At 46.6% G+C, this 26,523-nt stretch overlaps 1 protein-coding gene across 1 annotated transcript in view; it reads left to right on the forward strand.

Annotated features, from left to right (window-relative positions):
* Window positions 1-24,742, forward strand: part of slc1a1 (solute carrier family 1 member 1) — a gene marked incomplete at both ends in the record, with an annotated part of 50,543 nt that extends 25,801 nt beyond the window's left edge. The window contains 9 exons of the mRNA XM_079257500.1: window positions 1,655-1,769; window positions 2,846-2,888; window positions 3,000-3,101; window positions 3,184-3,368; window positions 3,657-3,764; window positions 21,381-21,503; window positions 21,584-21,778; window positions 23,304-23,438; window positions 24,502-24,742. Of these exons, the coding sequence (XP_079113626.1) occupies window positions 1,655-1,769; window positions 2,846-2,888; window positions 3,000-3,101; window positions 3,184-3,368; window positions 3,657-3,764; window positions 21,381-21,503; window positions 21,584-21,778; window positions 23,304-23,438; window positions 24,502-24,742 (1,247 nt within the window). The remainder of the gene's footprint in view (window positions 1-1,654; window positions 1,770-2,845; window positions 2,889-2,999; window positions 3,102-3,183; window positions 3,369-3,656; window positions 3,765-21,380; window positions 21,504-21,583; window positions 21,779-23,303; window positions 23,439-24,501) is intronic.
* Window positions 24,743-26,523: the final 1,781 nt, after the last annotated feature.

Below are 26,523 nucleotides of genomic sequence, written 5' to 3' on the forward strand. Positions count from 1 at the left end.
GAGGAGCAACTATTCAACATGACCCACCAACAAAAATAGCATCTCGTGACCTTGTTATTGAAAAATATTTCACTCAACCCTTATCAATAAAGAATATATTGTGTCAAAAAAATAAAACATAGCTGTCAACTTATCAACTTCTTTGTCTTTTCTCTTTTTTTTTCTTCCCCCTTTCCTTCCTTTCTTCTCCCTTTCTTTTCTTTTTTTCTTTCTTTTTTCCCTTCCAATAACAACTTTTCAAAAAAACAAACAGAAATAGTATATTGAATAAAAATTAAACTAAAAATAACGGCTGTCCATTATAAACTCGAAATATCTATTATCAACAGGCATAGCCTAACCTCTTTAGTCTCAATAAATATACACCTTACTGCACCGTTCATTCCCTTGTAGCGTCCTGCGGCTCTCATGGAATTTCTTTGTAGAAATCTTCAGCTTGCTGCAATGTTGCAAACAGATGAATCTTGCCCCCGTAGAGTATCCTCAATCTGCATGGATTGTACTGAAATCCACGGAAGGCATTGATGTCAACAAAGCGTTGGATCACCGGTTGGAACCCTTTGCGAACACGTAAAGTTTCTTCCGAAAGGTCCTGTGCAAACGTGATCCTCAGCCCATCATGTTTGATTTCCTTCTCCCTCGTCTCTCTGTAGACAAGCTCTTTTTCTTGAAATTTCAAAAACCGTACCAGAATAGCTCTGTGTTGGTTTGGCTTCCCCGGGGCCAGCATGTGGTGAACACGCTCCAGTGTAAACGTTCTTTCAGGTGGCAGTTCAAGCCATGTTGTTCGCTTTTCCTGTATGAAATTGATGAGTGGTCGTGTTCCTTCTGCTCTTTCATGTAAACATTCTTACATTTTTTCTCCTTCCTCGATTCTCCAGGTCGTCTGTTTTGGTCTCCAAAGCAGCGATTCACTTCAGAGCAGTCACGTTTTCCTCTTGCACAGTTTCCATCTCATCAATACGGGCCTCAGCCTGTTCAATGCAGCCCGCATTATGCTTTTGGTCAATGCCCTCCAGCCTTGTCCCAAAATCTGATCGTAGTGACTTGAGTTCACACATAACTTCTTCGATGCTAGCCTTCTTAGCATTTGTCACGCTAGCACTCACGTCCAAAGGGCTTTGCGGAGATGTTTTGGTTGTCTTGCTGCGTGCACGGGTGAAAATGTCACACTAATTTACAACCGTAGGTTTGGACATAGCCTCAGCTCGTAGCTTTCAGAAAATGTTGACCACTTTAAAAGGGTTTTGTTAGAAAAAAGGATGCACGGTCTCGGAGAGTCTTGGCTAAGCTGCCATCTTGATCCCATGACCCAGAAAAAAAGACCAAACACGTACTTAAAATAAATTTGATAATGAAATAAAAGTAGATAATGGTCCGTGTGAATGAGCCGCATGTAGACTTGTGAGATTATTACAGTAATCTGATAATCTGATTACTTCCAGGTATCAGACGCTGATGTTAACAGATTTGGGTTTTTTTTATTTGCGAATGTCTTTAATATCGCAGGAAACTTGGTGTAGCATGAACCTCTGTAGACCAGGCTGCTGTGGATGGAGCCGGGAAACACCCACACACACCTTTCTGACTTCAAGCAGTGGTGCAACCTGCTGTTTTTGTCGTCATGGTGATATAAATGGTTTGTTGTTTGCAGGAATTATTCTGGTGATGACCATCAAGCCGGGGGTCTCGCAGGAAGCCGAGCACATAGACAGAACCGGGACAACTCCCAACGTTACCACCGTGGACACACTCCTAGACCTCCTCAGGTGATCCCTGTGAAACTGAAAACCTTTCAGGTTCATTAGAGTTGATTGTCTCCAGATGCTGTAAAATATATGAGTGGAAGGTTATTAGTGGCTTCATGCAGGATTACATCTGGCAGCGTTGGTTCCACAACCACCAGATAAAAACCGGAGGTTTTAGTGTCCAGCACAGGGACTGTGTGGAAGTTAGATTTGATCCAAGGTCAACTTCTGCACCTGGTAAACAATGATATCTGTTGGAATAATAGCAACCACATCAGCATCACCAGTCAGCTTGAAAAATGTATAAACTATAAATTAGTAACTTGTGACATGCCTTCCCATGTAAAGAAGTATCGCTCTAGTGATGAGTCCTATGTATGTAACTGGCTTTCTCCTGAAGAAGGCCTTCCCCTTGTCCCACTGATGCTGTGTTAGTCTGTAATGAATGTAGTCTCTTCCTGCCACCATCAGCTGCTGGCGTGTCCTCTCTGTAGCATCGATAGCATAGAATATTCCGCAACAACTGGAGGGGACATCTGCCCTGCAGGCGGTGCAGATGTATGGGCTCCATATGAACTCATAAAGCTTCTGCAGCTGGAAACGAATGTTTTCAAATAATTTCAGTTTATGTTTATAAACAAAGTTTTATCATCCTGCAAAGAGAATCTTCCAGTTTGTTAATGTGCAAAAAGATCTGCATCCTGTTCGGATGCGAAACTCAGGACTGCTGCATGTCGTGTTCCTTCTTTATGCCTCTGTTTGATTGGATGGTGGCTAATCAAACCGTCCAATCAGAGACCAGATGGCTCCCTGTCATTTGGATGGCGATACGACTCGGCTCTTTTATGGTTAAAAACTTTGCTGGAAATCCCGTGGAACACAGTCTGAAGTGAGTTCTGCCCCCTGCTGGAGACATGTTGCAGAACAGTAACGTTGATGTATCGCGTCAGAATAAACACAAACTTAATTTTGTAAAAATATTTTGTTAAAAGGCCAAATAAAGACTCCAGATAAAAAAAGGACTTTTCTTCCATGTTTTCTGCTGTTGGGTTTAAAGAGATGAGTGATGGACATGTTTGTGTTTTTCACATCAACAGAAACATGTTTCCAGAAAACCTGGTGCAGGCTTGTTTCCAGCAGGTAGGCGACTTTCGCCATCGCTTCACTCTCCAGTCGCATGCATGGACCGTTTAGTTCCATGTCAGGCAGCGTGTCACCACCGCAACGTAACGCAGATCCCATTCTTTCCAGTACAAAACTAAGCGCAAAGAGCTGGAGATGGTGAAGGCTGCAGCTAATAACACCAACACGACAGCCCCGCCAATCACAACTAGCATCATGGCAGTGGTGGAGGTACGTCTGCACGCCGCCACGCGGAGCTTTTATAGACAGCTTCCTGGTACACAGGCTGACTCCCAGCTTCTTCTCTTGGCAGAACATGACCAGGGACTATCAGCTGGTCGGAGCGTATTCAGACGGGATCAACGTGTTGGGCCTCATCGTGTTCTGCGTTGCTTTTGGTCTGGTCATCGGGAAGATGGGAGAGAAGGGTCGAATCCTCCTGGAATTCTTTGATGCCCTGAATGAAGCAACGATGAAACTGGTCCAAATAATAATGTGGTACGTAGAAGAGATAAAGGATGTTGGAGGAGCTTGGCAGAGTGGTGCGCCTGCAACACGTTCAGCTGCATCATTTCTTCTAAATGAATTTGACCAAACGTAAACTCCGCCTGATGAAAACAAAAGTTTATGAAGCTTTTCTCTCCTTAAACGAAACATTGTGAAAGAATGACTCGCATCTAACGGGGAACCAGAAACTTGCAGCAGAGCAGTGGAAATCTTTGGTTTCCTGACTTTAAAATGCTTTATTTAACTTCTGATTCCAGCTGTGACTTTGTGCTTTTTCAGCTACATGCCTGTCGGGATCCTGTTCCTTATTGCTGCAAAGATCATTGAAGTGGAGGACTGGGAGATCTTCAGGAAGATGGGTCTTTATATGGTCACAGTGCTGAGTGGGTAAGCTGTCCCGGACACCGGGATTTATGCCTGACATTTGGGCCGATTCTCCCTCCAGTGATGCAGTAAAAGCTGGGCTCTGGTTGGCCGCTGATAAGGGCCAAGGACATTTAAAACTGCTGGACCTGCAGATGCAGTAATGACAGCTTCACTTAGACCTCTAAATCTGAGCGACGCCGTTAAAGACTTTACCATAAATCCCTTCAGCGCGGGTCAAAGGCTGCGGTTCCCCACAGCATGTTCTGCTACAACTGCAGCAGAAAGCTGTGGTCCACCGAGCATACCGTCACCAGACGGAGATGGAAACATGTTGATGGAAGCAAGTCTGAGACTGGTACGTCCGTGTATGGAGGAAAATGCTGTCCTGCAAGTTCTAGATGTTTCCCTGCTTCAACGCCTATTCATTTTCTTAATGGGGAAGCTGGAGCCTATCCCAGCAGTCATTGGGCGAGAGGCAGGGACACCTGGACAGGTAACTAGTCCATCACAGGGCCTGATCGTCAGTCCAATGCTGAACCTGGCAGGGAAGCAAAGTCAGGAAAGAAAGAAAAGAGTGGAGAGAAAGAGAGAATTAAAATGTGTCTTCACTGCCAAAATCACCGTATTCAGAAATACAAGAGAGAACTACGCAATACTTCAAGCAGGATAATAATGATATGAAAAAGTACAACAGTCATCAAACACACCTCTGGTCCTCTCACCGTCGCCTGTCTTACTGCTGAAAACTCACTGCTGCCCCTTCAGGAGGGCTTCTGTTGGCTGAATGAATGTGCAGCGTTTTCTTCTTGCAGTAGCACTTCGCTGTACTTGCAGCTTTTCCTGCTAACATTTATGTTTGCATACACAGTGTGTTTTTCTGTATGAAGCGCATTTGCACCTGTCAGTAGACTTTATGAAATGAAATAAAATGAAAAACACTTTATTAATCCCCAAAGGGAAATATTGTCGTATATAATAATAATAACTAGAGGAGGTCTTGTTCCGGAGGCTGATGGCTGCTGGCAGGAATGATCTTCTGTATCTTTCAGTCTTACATCGGACCTGAAGAAGCCTCTCACTGAACACACTTTGTTGTTTCCTCACTGTGTTGTGGAGAGGGTGTGAAGAATCCTCCATCATCTTCATCAGCTTGTGCAGCATTCTTCTTTGGACAATCAGCTCCAGCGGCTCCAGAGTTACTCCAAGCACAGAAGCAGCTTTCTGGATCAGTTTGTTGATTCTCTTCAAGTCTCTGGTTCTGATGCTACTACCCCAGCAGATGCTGCAAAGCTGACTGCACTCTCCACAACAGACTTATAGAAGATATGCAACATCTTGGTGCAGACGTTAAACCATCTCAGCTTCCTTAAGAAGTACAGTCTGCTCTGACCTTTCTTGTAGATGTAGTCAGTGTTGCATTTCCAGTCCAGTTTGTTGTCTAGCTGAACTCCAAGATACTTGTATTCCTCCACCACCTCCACCTCCTCTCCCAGGATGGAAACAGCGCTTTGTTCATTCTTCTTCCTCCTGAAGTCAACAATCATCTCTTTTGTTTTGCTGCTATTTAATATGAGATGATTGTCACCGCACCATTTAACAAGCTGACTGACCAGTTCTCTGTACTCTGCTTCTTGTCCATCCCTGATACACCCCACAACTGCAGAGTCATCAGAGTATTTCTGCAGATGACAGGACTCAGAGTTGTACTGGAAGTCTGAGGTGTACAGAGTGAAGAGGAATGGCCAGAGTACAGTTCCTTGTGGTGCACCAGTGCTGCTGACCTCCATCTCAGACACACAACCTTTCAGTCTCACAAACTGGGGTCTGTTTGTGAGGTAGTCATAGATCCAGGTGGTTGTGGAGGTATCCACCTGGAATTTATGGAGCTTCTCACATAACAAAGCAGGCTGAATGGTATTAAAAGCACTGAGAAATGAAAGAACATGACCCTCAGAGTGCTGCCTGAATGGTCCAGATGAGAGTGTGCTCTCTGGAGCAGGTATATGATGGCATCTTCAACCCCAAGTCCATTACGATATGCAAACTGGAATGGGTCCTGAAAGGTGTTTACTTGCTTGTTGAGGTGAGCCAGTAAGAGTCTCTCCAGGACTTTCATGATGTGAGATGTCAGGGCAACTGGTCTGTAGTCACTTGGTTCAGCTGGTTGTGTTTTTTTAGGCACTGGAACAAGGCAGGAGGTTTTCCACAGCACTGGGACTCTATTTTGTCTCAGACTGGTGTTGAAAAGGTGCTGGAGAATCGGACATAGTTGTTCTGAGCAGGTCTTGAGAACTCTGGGACTGACACCATCTGGACCTGCAGCCTTGTTCTGGTTCAGTTTTTCAAGTTGCTTCTTAACCTGATTGCAGGAGACAAACAAGGTGGAGGTCTCAGGATGTCCTGATGTGGAGGGAGATGAAGCTGTGTTCTGGTCCATGACTGAGCTGCAGGGTGACAGATTGGAGGCGTGACAGGAAAGCAGTGGGCTTATGGAGGGTGTGTGGTCTGTTGGGCTGGAGGTAGGGGGTGAACTGAACCTGTTGAAGAATATGTTCAGCTCATTAGCTCTGTCCAGACCTCCATCAGGCTGGTCCCCCTTTAACTTGAAGCCGGTGATCTTCTTCATTCCAGACCACACATCCCTCATGTTATTCTGCTGGAGCTGACTTTCTAACTTCTTCCTGTAGTCCTCCTTGCACTTCTTAGTTTGGGTTTGAAGTTGTTTTTGTGTTGCCCTCAATAACTCCCTGTCTCCATCCCTGAAGGCTTTCTTTTTGATGTTCAGCAGCTTTTTCAGGTCACTGGTGATCCAGGGTTTGTTATTGGGGAAGCACCTCACTGTTCTTGTTGGGACGATGCTGTCCACACAGAAGTTTATGTAATCTGTCACACACTCAGTCATGGCGTTGATGTCGTCTCCATGAGGTTCACAGAGGACGTTCCAGTCTGTAGCCTCAAAGCCTCCTCTAAGAGCATCTTCAGCTTCAGCAGACCAGATTTTGATAGTCTTTGTGATGACTGGTTGCTGCTGAACGATGGGCTTGTAGGTGGAGGTGAGAAGAACCAGATTATGGTCAGATCTTCCTAAAGGAGGCAGGGCAGAACAACTGGATCCATTATTCATATTTGCATAAAATAAGTCCAACATCGCGGCAGTACCCCTGGCACAACTAGGCCAATGCCAAGTGCATGATACTTAGGGAGACTGTGGTGTGGTGATGGCGCCAGTGTGTTTGGCCCGCTGTCTGTCTATGCGCACTTTGATATTGTTTGTGGCAATCTTAGCACTTGTTGTCGTAAAAGTCGACTCTTTACTTGTTTATGACCGCCAAACGCTTTTGGATATACGATATTCGTGCCAACATTTGGTGAAATTGGACAGTGATGGACACGGAGAATCCTGCCCCCCTTTCCTGTCTCTGGTGCGGACTCACCTTCTCCGCGTGCCGGCTCCTCCTGCGCGGAGAGCGCGCCGCAAACACCGGGCCCGTGGGAAGCGGAGTGGAAAGCTGGTGAAGCTAAAGGCCAGTCTGTCGCTTGTAGTCCCGGAGCATTGTCGTCTTGTTGATCCGATCCGTTGCTTGGTCCCTGTCGTCGGTGTGGAGGATGAGACAAGGATCACTCGGACCTGTCATCTTTCCCGCTTTCGTCTTCAACAGCGGGGTGTGAATCATCTGAATCTTCGGCCGCTAAAGCAGCTGTCATGTGGAGCTACTTTGGAGGCTAGCACCGTGACTCCAGCCAGGATAGCCCTGGTAAACGCCAGATCGCTGGCCAACAAGACATTTATCATTAAGGATTTTGTTGTGAGCCATGAGCTGGATTTCCTGTGCGTAACTGAAACTTGGCTCGGCGTTGGTGAGTCAAATGCCTTCTCTGAACTGTTGCCTGTCGACTATTCCTATATTTCTACGCCAAGATTGTCAGGTCGTGGCGGGGGAGTAGCGACTGTTTTTAAGAACAAATTTAAATGCACACCGTTCATTTGTGATCTGTCTGCGTCGAGCTTTGAAATGAATGCGTTTGTTCTGGCCGCTGATCCTCCTGTGTTGTGCGCTGTTGTTTACAGGCCACCCAAGTACAATAAAGACTTTATCAGTGATTTTCCACGCTTCTTAGCTGAGATATTGCCCAAATATGACCGCACACTGATTGCTGGTGACTTTAATATTCATGTGTGCTGCACTGATAAGCCTATGGCGAAAGACTTTTTGGACCTTATCGAGACTTTTAACCTTGTTGAGTCTGTCTCCGGACCTACGCAGGAACACGGACACACATTAGATATCGTGTTGTCGTACGGCCTTTCAATATGTGACCTGGAAGTTTGTGATGCTGTGTTTTCAGATCATATGCCGATTTTATTTAATGTGCCTTTCTTGTGCAACGCAGATAAACCGTGCGCTCCTGCGCGCCTCTGTCGTGTCGTTAACTCATCCACTGCGGCTCAGTTCTCCACTGCCTTTAACCAGTCCATTTTATCTAGTGATTTTTTGAGCTCTCATTGTGACGTTGATGAGTTTGCAATTCGTCTTGATTCGCTCTGTGTGTCTATTTTGGACAGTGTGGCTCCGCTAAAAGCTAGGCGGGCAAAGCCTAAATCTGAGCCTTGGTTAAATGAGTCCACTCGCGCTGCGAGACGTGAGTGTAGGAGGGCTGAGCGCAGGTGGAAAAAGGATAAGTTGCAAATTTCTTTTCAAATGTTAAAGGCCAGTCTGCACAGATATCAGAAATGTGTAAAATTAGCCAAGTCAAAATATTTTTCTGATATGGTTACTGCTAACAGGCACAACCCACGTGCTCTCTTTAATTTGGTGAATGCTTCTCTTAATGTCCCCAATCTGACAGCCTTGAAGCCTCACATAAAGTGTGTGAGAACTTTTTGAACTTTTTTGTGAATAAGGTTGTAACCACAAGGGCTCTTATTTCCCCTCAATCTGTCTGTCTGTCTGACTCTGTCACATGCACTGCCTTATTCTCTCAGTTGGAGCCTGTGACTCTCTCTACTTTGGAGAAGGTTGTTAGTGGAATGAAGCCTGCGGGCTCACCTGATGATTCCATTCCTCCGCGCCTCTTTAAAGAGGTGTTTCCAACCATAGCACCCTTTGTTGTACATCTTGTGAATGGAAGCTTGGTAAAAGGAGTGGTGCCAAAATGCTTTAAGCACGCTGTTGTTCAGCCATTATTAAAAAAGTCTGGCCTTGATAACAATGATCCTTCAAACTTTCGTCCAATTTCTAAGCTTCCATTCCTGTCCAAAATACTAGAGAAAATTGTATTTTGTCAATTGAAGGCATTTCTGGATGCACATGAGATCCCTGAAGTTTTTCAGTCTGGTTTTAAAAATTTGCACAGCACAGAGTCTGCTCTACTTAAAGTCTTTAATGACATTTTGATGTATACTGACTCTGGTCATACTGTTGCACTGGTTTTGTTAGATCTGACCGCTGCGTTCGACACAGTGGATCATGAAATCCTCCTGTGCCGACTTGAGAACACAGTGGGCATTCACGGGGCTGCCTTGGAGTGGTTCCGTTCCTACTTAGCAGATAGGAGTTTTTGTGTGAGATTGGGTGACTTTGCTTCATCCTCGGCCCCCTTGAATTGTGGCGTGCCGCAAGGATCAATCCTTGGTCCGCTCCTTTTTTCATTGTATCTGTTGCCGCTGGGGTCTATTCTCCGAAGGCTTGGTGTGTCTTTTCATCTTTATGCTGATGATAGCCAAATTTACATTCCCCTCAAACGTCAAGAAAGCTTCAGTGCCACTGAACTCTTAAAGTGCATTGATGAAATTAAAATTTGGATGTCAATAAATTTTTTGCATTTTAATGATAAAAAAAACAGAGGTTCTTCTTCTTGGACCTAGCAGTGTTGGTGATGCTGTCTCAGTTAACCTTGGATCCTTGTCACAGTTTGTTAAGCCTACTGTCTGCAATCTTGGTGTGAAAATGGATCAGGAACTTAAATTGGACAAACAAATTAGTGCTGTGGTGAAAGCAAGTTTTTTCCACCTGAGACAGCTTGCAAAAATAAGGTCCTCACTCTCAAGACATGATTTTGAAATGTTGATCCATGCTTTTGTAACTACACGGCTTGATTATTGTAACGCCCTGTACTGTGGGATCAGTCAGTCCTCTCTCGCACGGCTGCAGCTGGTGCAGAACGCTGCAGCGCGTCTTTTAACTGGATCTCGAAAGTCTGACCATGTTTTACCAATTTTGTCTTCCCTTCACTGGCTCCCTGTCCGTTACAGAATTGATTTTAAAATTCTTTTATTTGTTTTTAAATGCCTGAACGGTCTGGCCCCTCGCTACCTGTCAGACCTGCTGGTGAGGTATTCCCCTACACGCTCTCTGAGGTCCACAGATCAACTTCTGCTTGTGGTTCCTAAGACGAAGCGTAAACTGAGAGGTGACCGAGCTTTTTCTGTTATTGGTCCCAAGTTGTGGAATAAGCTGCCCCTGTACATTAGACAGGCTGAATCGCTTCTTGTTTTTAAGTCTTGTCTGAAGACTCATTTTTTCTCTTTGGCGTTTGACTAATTTAAAGGGTTGTTTTACTATTAACAATGTGCTGATGCCCCAATTATGATGTAAATATGTATGTTTTATTGTTTCTTCTGTACAGCACTTTGGTCAACTTTGTTGTTTTTAACGGTGCTTTATAAATAAACTGGATTGGATTGGATTGAACATCGTATTTTCTCTGGTGGAGCAGCTGACAAACTGCTGGAATGTTGGTAGAGTTGCAGAGAGGGAGACGTTGTTGAAGTCTCCGGAGATCGCCATGAATGAGTTTGGATGCTGTGTTTGTAGCCGAGCAACGACGGAGCTGATGACATCACAGGCTGTGTCTGGTGCGGTACCAGGTATTATATAAACCGCTACCAGAATAACACAGGTAAACTCTCTGGGTAAATAATATGGACGGAAGCTCACAGCTAACAGTTCCATGTCCCTTGTGCATATCTTCTCCTTGACAGTAACATGTCCAGGATGACACCAACGCTGGTTAACCAGCACTGCAATTCCACCACCCTTTAGCTTTCCGCTGTGTTGTCTACTGCGGTCTGCACGGACCGTTTTAAAGCCCGGTACAGACACATTACAGTCAGGGATGTGTTCATGCAGCCATGTCTCGGTGAAGCACATAATACTGCACTCTCTGTATTCTTTCTGAGACCTTGTTAGCATCTCCAGCTCGTCTGTTTTGTTAGCTAGCGACCTCACATTACCCATTAAAACAGTCGGGAGAAATGGTTTAAATCTCCATCGCTTTCTCCTCTGTCTCACTCCCGCTCTGCATCCTCTTCTCTTTCTTTTCAACTCCGTCAGGATTTGACGTGTTGTTTTGCTGATAATCCTGATTTGGGAGAGGTTAATCAGTTGATCCTGATTGTAAACAAGTCTTTCGTTGCCATGGAGACTCATCATAACAAGCCTTGAGAGAGCAAAAATATGCAGAAAAATCTTCCTTATAGCACACCCTCCGTTTGTACTTAAAAAAAATCAAGATAGCAACTCAGAGTTTCTACAGTTTGCTGCCAACAGACGGCGCAATCTAGAATGGAGTTAGTAAACAGAAATAGTAAGCAGGCTAAAGCTAAGTCATGTTGTTAACCGGATAAAAACCACAGTTGTTTCACGTTCTTACTTGAAGCGGGAGATCGGGTACCTGTCAATCAAAAGGCCCCTAAATATGCCGAACTTCAAGGTTAAATTACTTTTAAACGGGCGAGTTAGAAAAAAATTCAGTCCCCCCACAGTTGTCATGAAGGTAAACCTGAACTATAAACCTAAAATGGATTTTTGTACCAGGCTGTAAACATGTTTATTTCTGCTGTAAACATGCCAGCGGTAGCTGTATGCTAGCTCCACAAATGAAATGCCGTCTTGGACCCGAGCGGCGTTTAAATGACGTCGCCGATCGCAAGGTTGAAAATGAAAATGAGTTTCTAATGAGAGAAGTTGTTGTGAAATGGAAATGTATATCTTCCACAACAAACTTTAACGTCACGTTGTCTTCTTGTCTAGACAAACCAAAAGGCATTGTTATCTGATCTAGTCTGGTCCATCCCGGTTCTGTTGCCGATGGAGGTTTTCTGTCCCGGTTCTGTTCCTAATGGAGGTTTTCTGTCCCGGTTCTGTTGCCGATGGAGGTTTTCTGTCCCGGTTCTGTTCCTAATGGAGGTTTTCTGTCCCGGTTCTGTTGCCGATGGAGGTTTTCTGTCCCGGTTCTGTTCCTAATGGAGGTTTTCTGTCCCGGTTCTGTTGCCGATGGAGGTTTTCTGTCCCGGTTCTGTTCCTAATGGAGGTTTTCTGTCCCGGTTCTGTTGCCGATGGAGGTTTTCTGTCCCGGTTCTGTTCCTAATGGAGGTTTTCTGACCCGGTTCTGTTGCCGATGGAGGTTTTCTGTCCCGGTTCTGTTCCTAATGGAGGTTTTCTGTCCCGGTTCTGTTGTGATGGAGGTTTTCTGTCCCGGTTCTGTTGCAGATGGAGGTTTTCTGTCCTGGTTCTGTTCCTAATGGAGGTTTTCTGTCCCGGTTCTGTTCCCGATGGATGTTTTCTGTCCCGGTTCTGTTGTGATGGAGGTTTTCTGTCCCGGTTCTGTTCCCGATGGAGGTTTTCTGTCCCGGTTCTGTTCCCAATGGAGGTTTTCTGTCCCGGTTCTGTTCCTAATGGAGGTTTTCTGTCCCGGTTCTGTTCCTAATGGAGGTTTTCTGTCCCGGTTCTGTTGTGATGGAGGTTTTCTGTCCCGGTTCTGTTGCAGATGGAGGTTTTCTGTCCTGGTTCTGTTCCTAATGGAGGTTTTCTGTCCCGGTTCTGTTCCCGATGGATGTTTTCTGTCCCGGTTCTGTTGTGATGGAGGTTTTCTGTCCCGGTTCTGTTCCCGATGGAGGTTTTCTGTCCCGGTTCTGTTCCCGATGGAGGTTTTCTGTCCCGGTTCTGTTCCTAATGGAGGTTTTCTGTCCCGGTTCTGTTGCTAATGGAGGTTTTCTGTCCCGGTTCTGTTGCTAATGAAGGTTTTCTGTCCCGGTTCTGTTCCCGATGGAGGTTTTCTGTCCCGGTTCTGTTCCTAATGGAGGTTTTCTGTCCCGGTTCTGTTGTGATGGAGGTTTTCTGTCCCGGTTCTGTTGCAGATGGAGGTTTTCTGTCCTGGTTCTGTTCCTAATGGAGGTTTTCTGTCCCGGTTCTGTTCCCGATGGATGTTTTCTGTCCCGGTTCTGTTGTGATGGAGGTTTTCTGTCCCGGTTCTGTTCCCGATGGAGGTTTTCTGTCCCGGTTCTGTTCCCAATGGAGGTTTTCTGTCCCGGTTCTGTTCCTAATGGAGGTTTTCTGTCCCGGTTCTGTTCCTAATGGAGGTTTTCTGTCCCGGTTCTGTTGTGATGGAGGTTTTCTGTCCCGGTTCTGTTGCAGATGGAGGTTTTCTGTCCTGGTTCTGTTCCTAATGGAGGTTTTCTGTCCCGGTTCTGTTCCCGATGGATGTTTTCTGTCCCGGTTCTGTTGTGATGGAGGTTTTCTGTCCCGGTTCTGTTCCCGATGGAGGTTTTCTGTCCCGGTTCTGTTCCCGATGGAGGTTTTCTGTCCCGGTTCTGTTCCTAATGGAGGTTTTCTGTCCCGGTTCTGTTGCTAATGGAGGTTTTCTGTCCCGGTTCTGTTGCTAATGAAGGTTTTCTGTCCCGGTTCTGTTCCCGATGGAGGTTTTCTGTCCCGGTTCTGTTCCTAATGGAGGTTTTCTGTCCCGGTTCTGTTCCTGATGGAGGTTTTCTGTCCCGGTTCTGTTCCTAATGGAGGTTTTCTGTCCTGGTTCTGTTCCTAATGGAGGTTTTCTGTCCCGGTTCTGTTGTGATGGAGGTTTTCTGTCCCGGTTCTGTTGCAGATGGAGGTTTTCTGTCCTGGTTCTGTTCCTAATGGAGGTTTTCTGTCCCGGTTCTGTTCCCGATGGATGTTTTCTGTCCCGGTTCTGTTGTGATGGAGGTTTTCTGTCCCGGTTCTCTTCCCGATGGAGGTTTTCTGTCCCGGTTCTGTTCCCGATGGAGGTTTTCTGTCCCGGTTCTGTTCCCGATGGAGGTTTTCTGTCCCGGTTCTGTTCCTAATGGAGGTTTTCTGTCCCGGTTCTGTTGCTAATGGAGGTTTTCTGTCCCGGTTCTGTTGCTAATGAAGGTTTTCTGTCCCGGTTCTGTTCCCGATGGAGGTTTTCTGTCCCGGTTCTGTTCCTAATGGAGGTTTTCTGTCCCGGTTCTGTTCCTAATGGAGGTTTTCTGACCCGGTTCTGTTGCCGATGGAGGTTTTCTGTCCCGGTTCTGTTCCTAATGGAGGTTTTCTGACCCGGTTCTGTTGCCGATGGAGGTTTTCTGTCCCGGTTCTGTTCCTAATGGAGGTTTTCTGTCCCGGTTCTGTTGTGATGGAGGTTTTCTGTCCCGGTTCTGTTGCAGATGGAGGTTTTCTGTCCTGGTTCTGTTCCTAATGGAGGTTTTCTGTCCCGGTTCTGTTCCCGATGGATGTTTTCTGTCCCGGTTCTGTTGTGATGGAGGTTTTCTGTCCCGGTTCTGTTCCCGATGGAGGTTTTCTGTCCCGGTTCTGTTCCCAATGGAGGTTTTCTGTCCCGGTTCTGTTCCCAATGGAGGTTTTCTGTCCCGGTTCTGTTCCTAATGGAGGTTTTCTGTCCCGGTTCTGTTCCTAATGGAGGTTTTCTGTCCCGGTTCTGTTGTGATGGAGGTTTTCTGTCCCGGTTCTGTTGCAGATGGAGGTTTTCTGTCCTGGTTCTGTTCCTAATGGAGGTTTTCTGTCCCGGTTCTGTTCCCGATGATGTTTTCTGTCCCGGTTCTGTTGTGATGGAGGTTTTCTGTCCCGGTTCTGTTCCCGATGGAGGTTTTCTGTCCCGGTTCTGTTCCCGATGGAGGTTTTCTGTCCCGGTTCTGTTCCTAATGGAGGTTTTCTGTCCCGGTTCTGTTGCTAATGGAGGTTTTCTGTCCCGGTTCTGTTGCTAATGAAGGTTTTCTGTCCCGGTTCTGTTCCCGATGGAGGTTTTCTGTCCCGGTTCTGTTCCTAATGGAGGTTTTCTGTCCCGGTTCTGTTCCTGATGGAGGTTTTCTGTCCCGGTTCTGTTCCTAATGGAGGTTTTCTGTCCTGGTTCTGTTCCTAATGGAGGTTTTCTGTCCCGGTTCTGTTGTGATGGAGGTTTTCTGTCCCGGTTCTGTTGCAGATGGAGGTTTTCTGTCCTGGTTCTGTTCCTAATGGAGGTTTTCTGTCCCGGTTCTGTTCCCGATGGATGTTTTCTGTCCCGGTTCTGTTGTGATGGAGGTTTTCTGTCCCGGTTCTGTTCCCGATGGAGGTTTTCTGTCCCGGTTCTGTTCCCGATGGAGGTTTTCTGTCCCGGTTCTGTTCCCGATGGAGGTTTTCTGTCCCGGTTCTGTTCCTAATGGAGGTTTTCTGTCCCGGTTCTGTTGCTAATGGAGGTTTTCTGTCCCGGTTCTGTTGCTAATGAAGGTTTTCTGTCCCGGTTCTGTTCCCGATGGAGGTTTTCTGTCCCGGTTCTGTTCCTAATGGAGGTTTTCTGTCCCGGTTCTGTTCCTAATGAAGGTTTTCTGTCCCGGTTCTGTTCCCGATGGAGGTTTTCTGTCCTGGTTCTGTTCCTAATGGAGGTTTTCTGTCCCGGTTCTGTTCCCGATGGAGGTTTTCTGTCCCGGTTCTGTTCCCGATGGAGGTTTTCTGTCCCGGTTCTGTTGTGATGGAGGTTTTCTGTCCCGGTTCTGTTCCTAATGGAGGTTTTCTGTCCCGGTTCTGTTCCTAATGGAGGTTTTCTGTCCCGGTTCTGTTCCCGATGGATGTTTTCTGTCCCGGTTCTGTTGTGATGGAGGTTTTCTGTCCCGGTTCTCTTCCCGATGGAGGTTTTCTGTCCCGGTTCTGTTCCCGATGGAGGTTTTCTGTCCCGGTTCTGTTCCCGATGGAGGTTTTCTGTCCCGGTTCTGTTCCTAATGGAGGTTTTCTGTCCCGGTTCTGTTGCTAATGGAGGTTTTCTGTCCCGGTTCTGTTGCTAATGAAGGTTTTCTGTCCCGGTTCTGTTCCCGATGGAGGTTTTCTGTCCCGGTTCTGTTCCTAATGGAGGTTTTCTGTCCCGGTTCTGTTCCCGATGGAGGTTTTCTGTCCCGGTTCTGTTCCTAATGGAGGTTTTCTGTCCCGGTTCTGTTGCCGATGGAGGTTTTCTGTCCCGGTTCTGTTCCTAATGGAGGTTTTCTGTCCCGGTTCTGTTGCCGATGGAGGTTTTCTGTCCCGGTTCTGTTCCTAATGGAGGTTTTCTGACCCGGTTCTGTTGCCGATGGAGGTTTTCTGTCCCGGTTCTGTTCCTAATGGAGGTTTTCTGTCCCGGTTCTGTTGCCGATGGAGGTTTTCTGTCCCGGTTCTGTTCCTAATGGAGGTTTTCTGTCCCGGTTCTGTTGCCGATGGAGGTTTTCTGTCCCGGTTCTGTTCCTAATGGAGGTTTTCTGACCCGGTTCTGTTGCCGATGGAGGTTTTCTGTCCCGGTTCTGTTCCTAATGGAGGTTTTCTGTCCCGGTTCTGTTCCTAATGGAGGTTTTCTGTCCCGGTTCTGTTGTGATGGAGGTTTTCTGTCCCGGTTCTGTTGCAGATGGAGGTTTTCTGTCCTGGTTCTGTTCCTAATGGAGGTTTTCTGTCCCGGTTCTGTTCCCGATGGATGTTTTCTGTCCCGGTTCTGTTGTGATGGAGGTTTTCTGTCCCGGTTCTGTTCCCGATGGAGGTTTTCTGTCCCGGTTCTGTTCCCGATGGAGGTTTTCTGTCCCGGTTCTGTTCCTAATGGAGGTTTTCTGTCCCGGTTCTGTTGCTAATGGAGGTTTTCTGTCCCGGTTCTGTTGCTAATGAAGGTTTTCTGTCCCGGTTCTGTTCCCGATGGAGGTTTTCTGTCCCGGTTCTGTTCCTAATGGAGGTTTTCTGTCCCGGTTCTGTTCCTGATGGAGGTTTTCTGTCCCGGTTCTGTTCCTAATGGAGGTTTTCTGTCCTGGTTCTGTTCCTAATGGAGGTTTTCTGTCCCGGTTCTGTTGTGATGGAGGTTTTCTGTCCCGGTTCTGTTGCAGATGGAGGTTTTCTGTCCTGGTTCTGTTCCTAATGGAGGTTTTCTGTCCCGGTTCTGTTCCCGATGGATGTTTTCTGTCCCGGTTCTGTTGTGATGGAGGTTTTCTGTCCCGGTTCTCTTCCCGATGGAGGTTTTCTGTCCCGGTTCTGTTCCCGATGGAGGTTTTCTGTCCCGGTTCTGTTCCCGATGGAGGTTTTCTGTCCCGGTTCTGTTCCCGATGGAGGTTTTCTGTCCCGGTTCTGTTCCTAATGGAGGTTTTCTGTCCCGGTTCTGTTGCTAATGAAGGTTTTCTGTCCCGGTTCTGTTCCCGATGGAGGTTTTCTGTCCCGGTTCTGTTCCTAATGGAGGTTTTCTGTCCCGGTTCTGTTCCCGATGGAGGTTTTCTGTCCCGGTTCTGTTCCTAATGGAGGTTTTCTGTCCCGGTTCTGTTGCCGATGGAGGTTTTCTGTCCCGGTTCTGTTCCTAATGGAGGTTTTCTGTCCCGGTTCTGTTGCCGATGGAGGTTTTCTGTCCCGGTTCTGTTCCTAATGGAGGTTTTCTGACCCGGTTCTGTTGCCGATGGAGGTTTTCTGTCCCGGTTCTGTTCCTAATGGAGGTTTTCTGTCCCGGTTCTGTTGCCGATGGAGGTTTTCTGTCCCGGTTCTGTTCCTAATGGAGGTTTTCTGTCCCGGTTCTGTTGCCGATGGAGGTTTTCTGTCCCGGTTCTGTTCCTAATGGAGGTTTTCTGACCCGGTTCTGTTGCCGATGGAGGTTTTCTGTCCCGGTTCTGTTCCTAATGGAGGTTTTCTGTCCCGGTTCTGTTCCTAATGGAGGTTTTCTGTCCCGGTTCTGTTGTGATGGAGGTTTTCTGTCCCGGTTCTGTTGCAGATGGAGGTTTTCTGTCCTGGTTCTGTTCCTAATGGAGGTTTTCTGTCCCGGTTCTGTTCCCGATGGATGTTTTCTGTCCCGGTTCTGTTGTGATGGAGGTTTTCTGTCCCGGTTCTGTTCCCGATGGAGGTTTTCTGTCCCGGTTCTGTTCCCGATGGAGGTTTTCTGTCCCGGTTCTGTTGCTAATGGAGGTTTTCTGTCCCGGTTCTGTTCCCGATGGAGGTTTTCTGTCCCGGTTCTGTTCCCGATGGAGGTTTTCTGTCCCGGTTCTGTTCCTAATGGAGGTTTTCTGTCCCGGTTCTGTTCCTGATGGAGGTTTTCTGTCCCGGTTCTGTTCCTAATGGAGGTTTTCTGTCCTGGTTCTGTTCCTAATGGAGGTTTTCTGTCCCGGTTCTGTTGTGATGGAGGTTTTCTGTCCCGGTTCTGTTGCAGATGGAGGTTTTCTGTCCTGGTTCTGTTCCTAATGGAGGTTTTCTGTCCCGGTTCTGTTGTGATGGAGGTTTTCTGTCCCGGTTCTCTTCCCGATGGAGGTTTTCTGTCCCGGTTCTGTTCCCGATGGAGGTTTTCTGTCCCGGTTCTGTTCCCGATGGAGGTTTTCTGTCCCGGTTCTGTTCCCGATGGAGGTTTTCTGTCCCGGTTCTGTTCCTAATGGAGGTTTTCTGTCCCGGTTCTGTTGCTAATGGAGGTTTTCTGTCCCGGTTCTGTTGCTAATGAAGGTTTTCTGTCCCGGTTCTGTTCCCGATGGAGGTTTTCTGTCCCGGTTCTGTTCCTAATGGAGGTTTTCTGTCCCGGTTCTGTTGCCGATGGAGGTTTTCTGTCCCGGTTCTTTTCCTAATGGAGGTTTTCTGACCCGGTTCTGTTGCCGATGGAGGTTTTCTGTCCCGGTTCTGTTCCTAATGGAGGTTTTCTGTCCCGGTTCTGTTGTGATGGAGGTTTTCTGTCCCGGTTCTGTTGCAGATGGAGGTTTTCTGTCCCGGTTCTGTTCCCAATGGAGGTTTTCTGTCCCGGTTCTGTTCCCAATGGAGGTTTTCTGTCCCGGTTCTGTTGCAGATGGAGGTTTTCTGTCCTGGTTCTGTTCCTAATGGAGGTTTTCTGTCCCGGTTCTGTTCCCGATGGATGTTTTCTGTCCCGGTTCTGTTGTGATGGAGGTTTTCTGTCCCGGTTCTTTTCCCGATGGAGGTTTTCTGTCCCGGTTCTGTTCCTAATGGAGGTTTTCTGTCCCGGTTCTGTTCCCGATGGAGGTTTTCTGTCCCGGTTCTGTTCCTAATGGAGGTTTTCTGTCCCGGTTCTGTTGCTAATGGAGGTTTTCTGTCCCGGTTCTGTTGCTAATGAAGGTTTTCTGTCCCGGTTCTGTTCCCGATGGAGGTTTTCTGTCCCGGTTCTGTTCCTAATGGAGGTTTTCTGTCCCGGTTCTGTTCCTGATGGAGGTTTTCTGTCCCGGTTCTGTTCCTAATGGAGGTTTTCTGTCCTGGTTCTGTTGTGATGGAGGTTTTCTGTCCCGGTTCTGTTGCAGATGGAGGTTTTCTGTCCCGGTTCTGTTGCAGATGGAGGTTTTCTGTCCTGGTTCTGTTCCTAATGGAGGTTTTCTGTCCCGGTTCTGTTCCCGATGGACGTTTTCTGTCCCGGTTCTGTTGTGATGGAGGTTTTCTGTCCCGGTTCTGTTCCTAATGGAGGTTTTCTGTCCCGGTTCTGTTGCTAATGGAGGTTTTCTGTCCCGGTTCTGTTGCTAATGAAGGTTTTCTGTCCCGGTTCTGTTGCTAATGGAGGTTTTCTGTCCCGGTTCTGTTGCTAATGAAGGTTTTCTGTCCCGGTTCTGTTCCCGATGGAGGTTTTCTGTCCCGGTTCTGTTCCTAATGGAGGTTTTCTGTCCCGGTTCTGTTGCAGATGGAGGTTTTCTGTCCCGGTTCTGTTGCAGATGGAGGTTTTCTGTCCTGGTTCTGTTCCTAATGGAGGTTTTCTGTCCCGGTTCTGTTCCCGATGGAGGTTTTCTGTCCCGGTTCTGTTCCTAATGGAGGTTTTCTGTCCCGGTTCTGTTCCTAATGGAGGTTTTCTGTCCCGGTTCTGTTCCCGATGGAGGTTTTCTGTCCCGGTTCTGTTGCTAATGGAGGTTTTCTGTCCCGGTTCTGTTGCTAATGAAGGTTTTCTGTCCCGGTTCTGTTCCCGATGGAGGTTTTCTGTCCCGGTTCTGTTCCTAATGGAGGTTTTCTGTCCCGGTTCTGTTCCTAATGGAGGTTTTCTGTCCCGGTTCTGTTCCTAATGGAGGTTTTCTGTCCCGGTTCTGTTCCTAATGGAGGTTTTCTGTCCCGGTTCTGTTCCTAATGGAGGTTTTCTGTCCCTGTTCTGTTGCACAGACTCATCATAACAAGCCTTGAAAGAGCAAAAATATGCAGAAAAATCTTCCTTGCAGCACACCTTCCGAACCGACATGAAATCCTCAGAAAAAAAAACCTAATTTGAGGTAATATCTATGTGAGAAGAGTTTGTACTTTTAAAAAAATCAAGATAGCAAGTCAGAGCTTCTACAATTTGCTGCCAACAATAAGTTTTATTGACGCCTACCGATACTATCAGACTCAGGTTCATAAGGGCTGCAGTGCTGCAAGTATTGGGAGTTTTCCTGTGGCAACACACCCTGATACCTATCAGACTTAATTAGCAGACTTGTGCAGAACTTGACATCAAGCGCTTCACAAATCTGCTAATTACCCACTGATTTGAATCAGCCTTGTTGCAGCAGGGAAACTCCGAATGCTTGCAGGACTGTGGCCCTCAAGGACCAGAGTTGACCCCCCCCCCCCCCGATTAAATGAAAGACTTTTATTCAAACTGGATTACCGGGTTGTTCTCCACAGCTTCTGTTTCTTACCAGATTAATGCTGCGTGTTTCATATCTGATTCATACGTAATTCCCGTGTTTATAAAAGATGGGCAGAGCCTCTATAACGTCATCCGTAGGTTTCTGAAGAGATGAACTGAACTTCAGTTGGTGGTTTCTAATGTCGCATCTTGGCAGCGTTACACGTCGTCCCTACCAGAACATATGAAATTGGGCAAAGAGGTGGAGCTGAGAGGGGGTCTGTGAGACGGATGATTAACATCTAACTTTACGCTGCCAATAGCTAAGAGCTAACTGAGCTAACCCAGATCTAACCGGTAGCTGAAGCTAAAGCTAAAGCTAAAGCGTGCTTTTAGCCAGCTAAAAACCGCGGTTGTCCTGCACTCTGCCTTTCGTCAGCAGGATATCGGATACCTGTCATTCAATAGGACAGATATGCCAAATTAAAAAAAAAAAAAAATCTAAACGGAGGAGTTATTAAAAACTTATCTCTCCCACCCAAGGAAAGGCTAGTTTTTTCTAAAGCTGTTTATATAGCTGTTTATTTATTTCTGTTTCATTAAAGTGCTTTAAACATTGAAGCATCATGGCGGGGTGCAGAAGACGCGTTAAAATAAACATTAAAAACAAACTTTAAAAACAAATCAAACATTTTAAAGGCTTTAAAGACAGACAAACAGTCTGGAAGAGGATCAAATTTCAGGAATAAGCACTCCAGTGGTAATTTCTTGGCTCTAAACAGTTAAACTCTTCCCTTTAGTTTATTACCTATGATACGTTTTATCCAGTCCTTCTGAGACGTTTCAGGACCAGAAAAACCATTTAACGGTCTTTTCCTTCTCCAGGCTTGCGATCCACGCCACCATCTGTCTGCCACTTATCTTCTTCATCATAGTGAGGAAGAATCCGTACACTTTCACGCTGGGAATGGCGCAGGCTTTGGTGACGGCGCTGATGATCTCCTCCAGGTCAGGAAGGACCCCCCCTCAGGCGAGTCTCTGCTGGGTCAGGAGGTCCATTAACGCCTGGTTCTGATCATGTTTTTCAGCTCTGCTACCCTACCTGTCACATTCCGATGTGCAGAGGAGAACAATCGAATTGACAAGCGGATCACGCGTTTCGTGCTCCCGGTGGGTGCCACCATCAACATGGACGGCACGGCGCTCTACGAGGCAGTGGCGGCCATTTTTATCGCTCAGCTGAACGACTACGCTCTGGATGTGGGTCAGATCGTCACCATCAGGTACGTCACGCTTCCAACGGAAAGACTGACCGCACATTTTGGTCCAGGACGGTGACATTACGGAGAAGCCTGCAGATGCAACAACAAGACCTGATACCTGTTTCCATGGTAACAGATGAGCCTCAGGTCTCAACCAGATGTTTTAGATCCAGTTGATCAAACCTGACAATCAGTTTTATCCCTGCAAGATCTGACCGTGTTCACAGAAACTGCTAATGTTATTAATCTTTGCATGGCTTAGCTATACTCAGTTAGCTAGCAGATAAGTTAGCTAGTGGCTAACTGAGGTTAGCTGGTGGCTAATCGGTGTTAACTGGCAGCTAACTGAGGTTAGCTGGTGGCTAATCGGTGTTAACTGGCAGCTAACTGAGGTTAGCTGGTGGCTAATCGGTGTTAACTGGCAGCTAACTGAGGTTAGCTGGTGGCTAATCGGTGTTAACTGGCAGCTAACTGAGGTTAGCTGGTGGCTAATGGCTCATTACCAGGCAGGTGCAGAATGTGACAAGTTGTTGGAGAACCTTTTCATTTGAATCAAGTGTGTTGTAGCAGGGAAACACTATAACTTGCAGGATGGACCAGACCTGCTTTAGTGTGTCCGGGGTCTTCCCAGGGAGGCATCCAGTAGGCCTCCTAACCCTCCAGCCTGACCAGTTTTTCACCCCGTCTGACCAGAGACCCAAAAACTTTTGGCCACCTATATTCGCGGTTACTGCAGACGTCTCATCGATCCACTTGTCGATCTCCCCTCCATTCTTCCTGAACAAGACCCAAACATACAGGAACTCCTTCACCTGAGGGTAGGACCTCGTTCTTGACCCGGACAGGACGCTGCATCACTTCGGTGCTCTTGGATTTGGAGGTGCTGAGTCGTCCCAACTCAGTTGGGACCACCAAACCGGATCTCCTCAACACTTCGGCTGATCCTGGAAATTCTGTCCATAAAAGTTCTGAACAGAATCGGTGATAAAGTTCAGCCTCGGAGGAGTCCAACCCTCACTGGTTTACTGCCAGCAACATGGACCAAGCTCTGGAGCCAAACAGCTTGTACAAGGGGTCTGGTACTAACATCTTCTGCAGGTGCACACATAGACTGGTTGGGCGAACCCCCATGGATCCTCTAGGACCCTAAAGGAGGTGTAGATCTGGTCCTCTGGTTTATGACTGTGAAGAAAACCACGCTGCTCCTCCTCATCCCGAAATGAACTATCCAACAGGCCTCCTCTCCAGGACCCTGAGCAGACCTTATCATGGGGTTGAGGAGTGCTAGCTTGTAAAGCCACCGCCTTTGGACGGCGTTCAGCGTGCATCCAGAATCCCCACTGGCGGGACACCCCCTTTCCTGGTGGAAGGAGCCGTCATCCCAGTGTCCTGTCTTTAGGCTGTGAGAGTTGTAGCTGTGAAAGGAAAGTGATTGGTAACGGCCACAATCTGATCGATCATTTCTCTGACAGATCATTCACTCATCTGTTTGTTTCTGAAATGAAAAAAATTCAGATTTATGTCTAAAACTGCTTTTCTGTTTTAGCATAACAGCGACGGTTGCCAGTATCGGAGCGGCGGGAGTCCCTAACGCCGGTCTTGTCACCATGGTGATCGTCTTAACTGCGGTTGGACTGCCTGCAAGTGATGTCACTCTGATTGTCGCCGTTGATTGGCTACTGTGAGTTGTGTAATTTTTCAGTGAAAGGAGGGTTGTATGATGTGAGAAAACTGGATGAACTGGTGGTCTGTGGTCTGGTTTGTCTTTTCCTGTTTTTGTTTGTTTGTTTCCAAAACTTTAAGAAAAGTATTTAACATGTTCTGTTTTTCCTCATTTCTGCTCAGAAAAAATAATCAGCAGCTGCGTTTCCGTTACAGTTTCTCGCTAAATAATTGCGATATTTGTAAGTTTTGACAAACACCTGCGATTTGCCGGTGTTTCCATTAAACAGTGTTTAGCGCATTAGCCTCAGTTCGTCTCAATAGATTTTATGAGCATCGCGGCTTATGCGAGGTGAGTTTGTGGCTTTCTACTTGCTGCAGAGAATTTTCTATGAATTCTCAAAGCTTTTCTTCCTCGTTTTCTTTTCTAAAACTCAGAAATTTGCTGTTTGTTCCGCCCCGCGCCATCTGAACTGATCACATGGCCGCCAGCGTCACACAGAGAAGGGTTACCGTCAAACTTTTGCGATATATTTCTACATCGAAACGTCTTAAAAACCACAACATGAGAGCATAAAAACTTTTTAGCGATATTGTAGACTTTTTAAAACGTTGGTGTTTCCATTTGCACTTTTATTGCGATATTTTTTACGTAGTTCTTGATGTAATGGAAACGTGTTGCTACGTTCATCACAGCTGCACTTAGCAGAGGGATTATAGAGGGATTACTGGATTTATGACTTGGATTCGGCTGATCAATACTGATACCATTTATGATATCAATACAGTTACAAGTACTGATACTTCCTTTAAAAACAGTCACACAGGTTTGCAGTGTGTATAAATATCGTCATTGTGAGATCAATACGAAACGTGAATAAAATGAATAAATACTTGAAAAAAATCGAATGAATTGATAATTAAACAGATCAATGAGTGATTGAAATCTTTCTTGTTCACCTGTGGATGAAACGAGTAAAACTGAAAGATGACAACGCAGTAAAACATCGCGATAACCAACGCTAACATCAGCAGGGTGACATCTGATTGGTCCAGATTGATGACTGACCGCTCTGTTTCAGGGACCGCTTCCGTACGATGATCAACGTTCTGGGCGACGCGTACGGCGCCGGCATCGTTCAGAAACTGTCCAAGAGGGAACTGGAGAGGATGGACCTGATATCGGACGTGGACGTCGCCAACCCCTTCGCTCTGGAAGCGACTTTGGACGACGAGGAATGCGAGAAGAAATCCTACGTCAACGGAGGCTTCACCGTCGACAAGACGGACGCCATCTCCTTCACAGAAACTTCCCAGTTTTAGTCGGAGGCAGCTCGGAGAAGCCATCGACTCCGTGCTGACGGAGGAAAACTATCCCACCAGCCTGTCCAAGCTCAGACATCTGCAATAGCCTTCACTCAGCTTCATCATCATCAAACGACATTCAAGTGCTTCCAAAGTGTGCCAAGATTAAGAACATTTAAATAAAGTTAGTTTGAAGAGGCCACGTGTACGCACCAGGACATTCTGTCTGGTTCGTGTTTTACAAACAACAAACAGCTGAAGGTTCGTCTTCATCCCATGATACGCTGCTTGTATATTAATATTACTGTTGGTGATTTTACATTGTGCCAAACGTCTGAAGCTGCATGAAGCTAAATGTTGCTAACAGCTAACAATGCTAACAACTAAAGAACACTGTGAACCACGATTTCGTTTTGTCCTGAGACATGTCGCCGATACAACGCGTGCTATGTTCAGGGGGTGTGGGAAACTCTCAGCATTGTTAAATAATCCATGTGTACCTAGTTGAACGAGCCAATCATTAATGTGTTGATCATGTTTATTCCAGGTGCTTAGAGCCAATAAGACGAAGGCGCCAGCAGCTTGGATTAGGTTCCTTTCTGATAACATTTGTCTGATTTGTGGGAAGGTGCAGTAAACGCATCACGGTGATTTAGTCCGAACGGAGGATCATAAAGGAACAGTGCAACTTCACAGTGAAGGTGAAGCAGAATGCCTTAGACATTTCCACTCACTGAAATCAAATAAATCTATAAGCTAAAATCACAGCATGTTGTTGGTTTTATTCCACTTGGATGAAGACAGAAATAAAATAGCAAATAACAACCTCAGCAGAGTTTGGCAAGAAATTAGGAAAAGAAATAAAGAAGGGCTTCGAAAAGTTGTGGAAAATCCTCCCCAGCAAGACCAAATCCCTGGAACAATGTTGTCTGAATACCTGGCAACCTGCCTATCTGGCAACATGACTACATGGCAACCTGGCAACCTAGCTATCTGGATAACTGCCTATCTGGCAACATGACTACATGGCAACCTGGCAACCTAGCTATCTGGATAACTGCCTATCTGGCAACATGACTACATGGCAACCTGGCAACCTAGCTATCTGGATAACTGCCTATCTGGCAACATGACTACATGGCAACCTGGCAACCTAGCTATCTGGATAACTGCCTATCTGGCAACATGACTACATGGCAACCTGGCAACCTAGCTATCTGGATAACTGCCTATCTGGCAACATGACTACATGGCAACCTGGCAACCTAGCTATCTGGATAACTGCCTATCTGGCAACATGACTACATGGCAACCTGGCAACCTAGCTATCTGGATAACTGCCTATCTGGCAACATGACTACATGGCAACCTAGCTATCTGGATAACTGCCTATCTGGCAACATGACTACATGGCAACCTGGCAACCTGGCTATCTGGATAACTGCCTATCTGGCAACATGACTACATGGCAACCTGGCAACCTATCTATCTGGATAACTGCCTATCTGGCAACATGACTACATGGCAACCTGGCAACCTAGCTATCTGGATAACTGCCTATCTGGCAACATGACTACATGGCAACCTGGCTATCTGGATAACTGCCTATCTGGCAACATGACTACATGGCAACCTGGCAACCTAGCTATCTGGATAACTGCCTATCTGGCAACATGACTACATGGCAACCTGGCAACCTAGCTATCTGGATAACTGCCTATCTGGCAACATGACTACATGGCAACCTGGCAACCTAGCTATCTGGATAACTGCCTATCTGGCAACATGACTACATGGCA

Source organism: Telmatherina bonti (genome assembly GCF_933228915.1).
Source record: "Telmatherina bonti genome assembly, chromosome: 18".
NCBI classification, from domain to species: Eukaryota; Metazoa; Chordata; class Actinopteri; order Atheriniformes; family Telmatherinidae; genus Telmatherina; species Telmatherina bonti.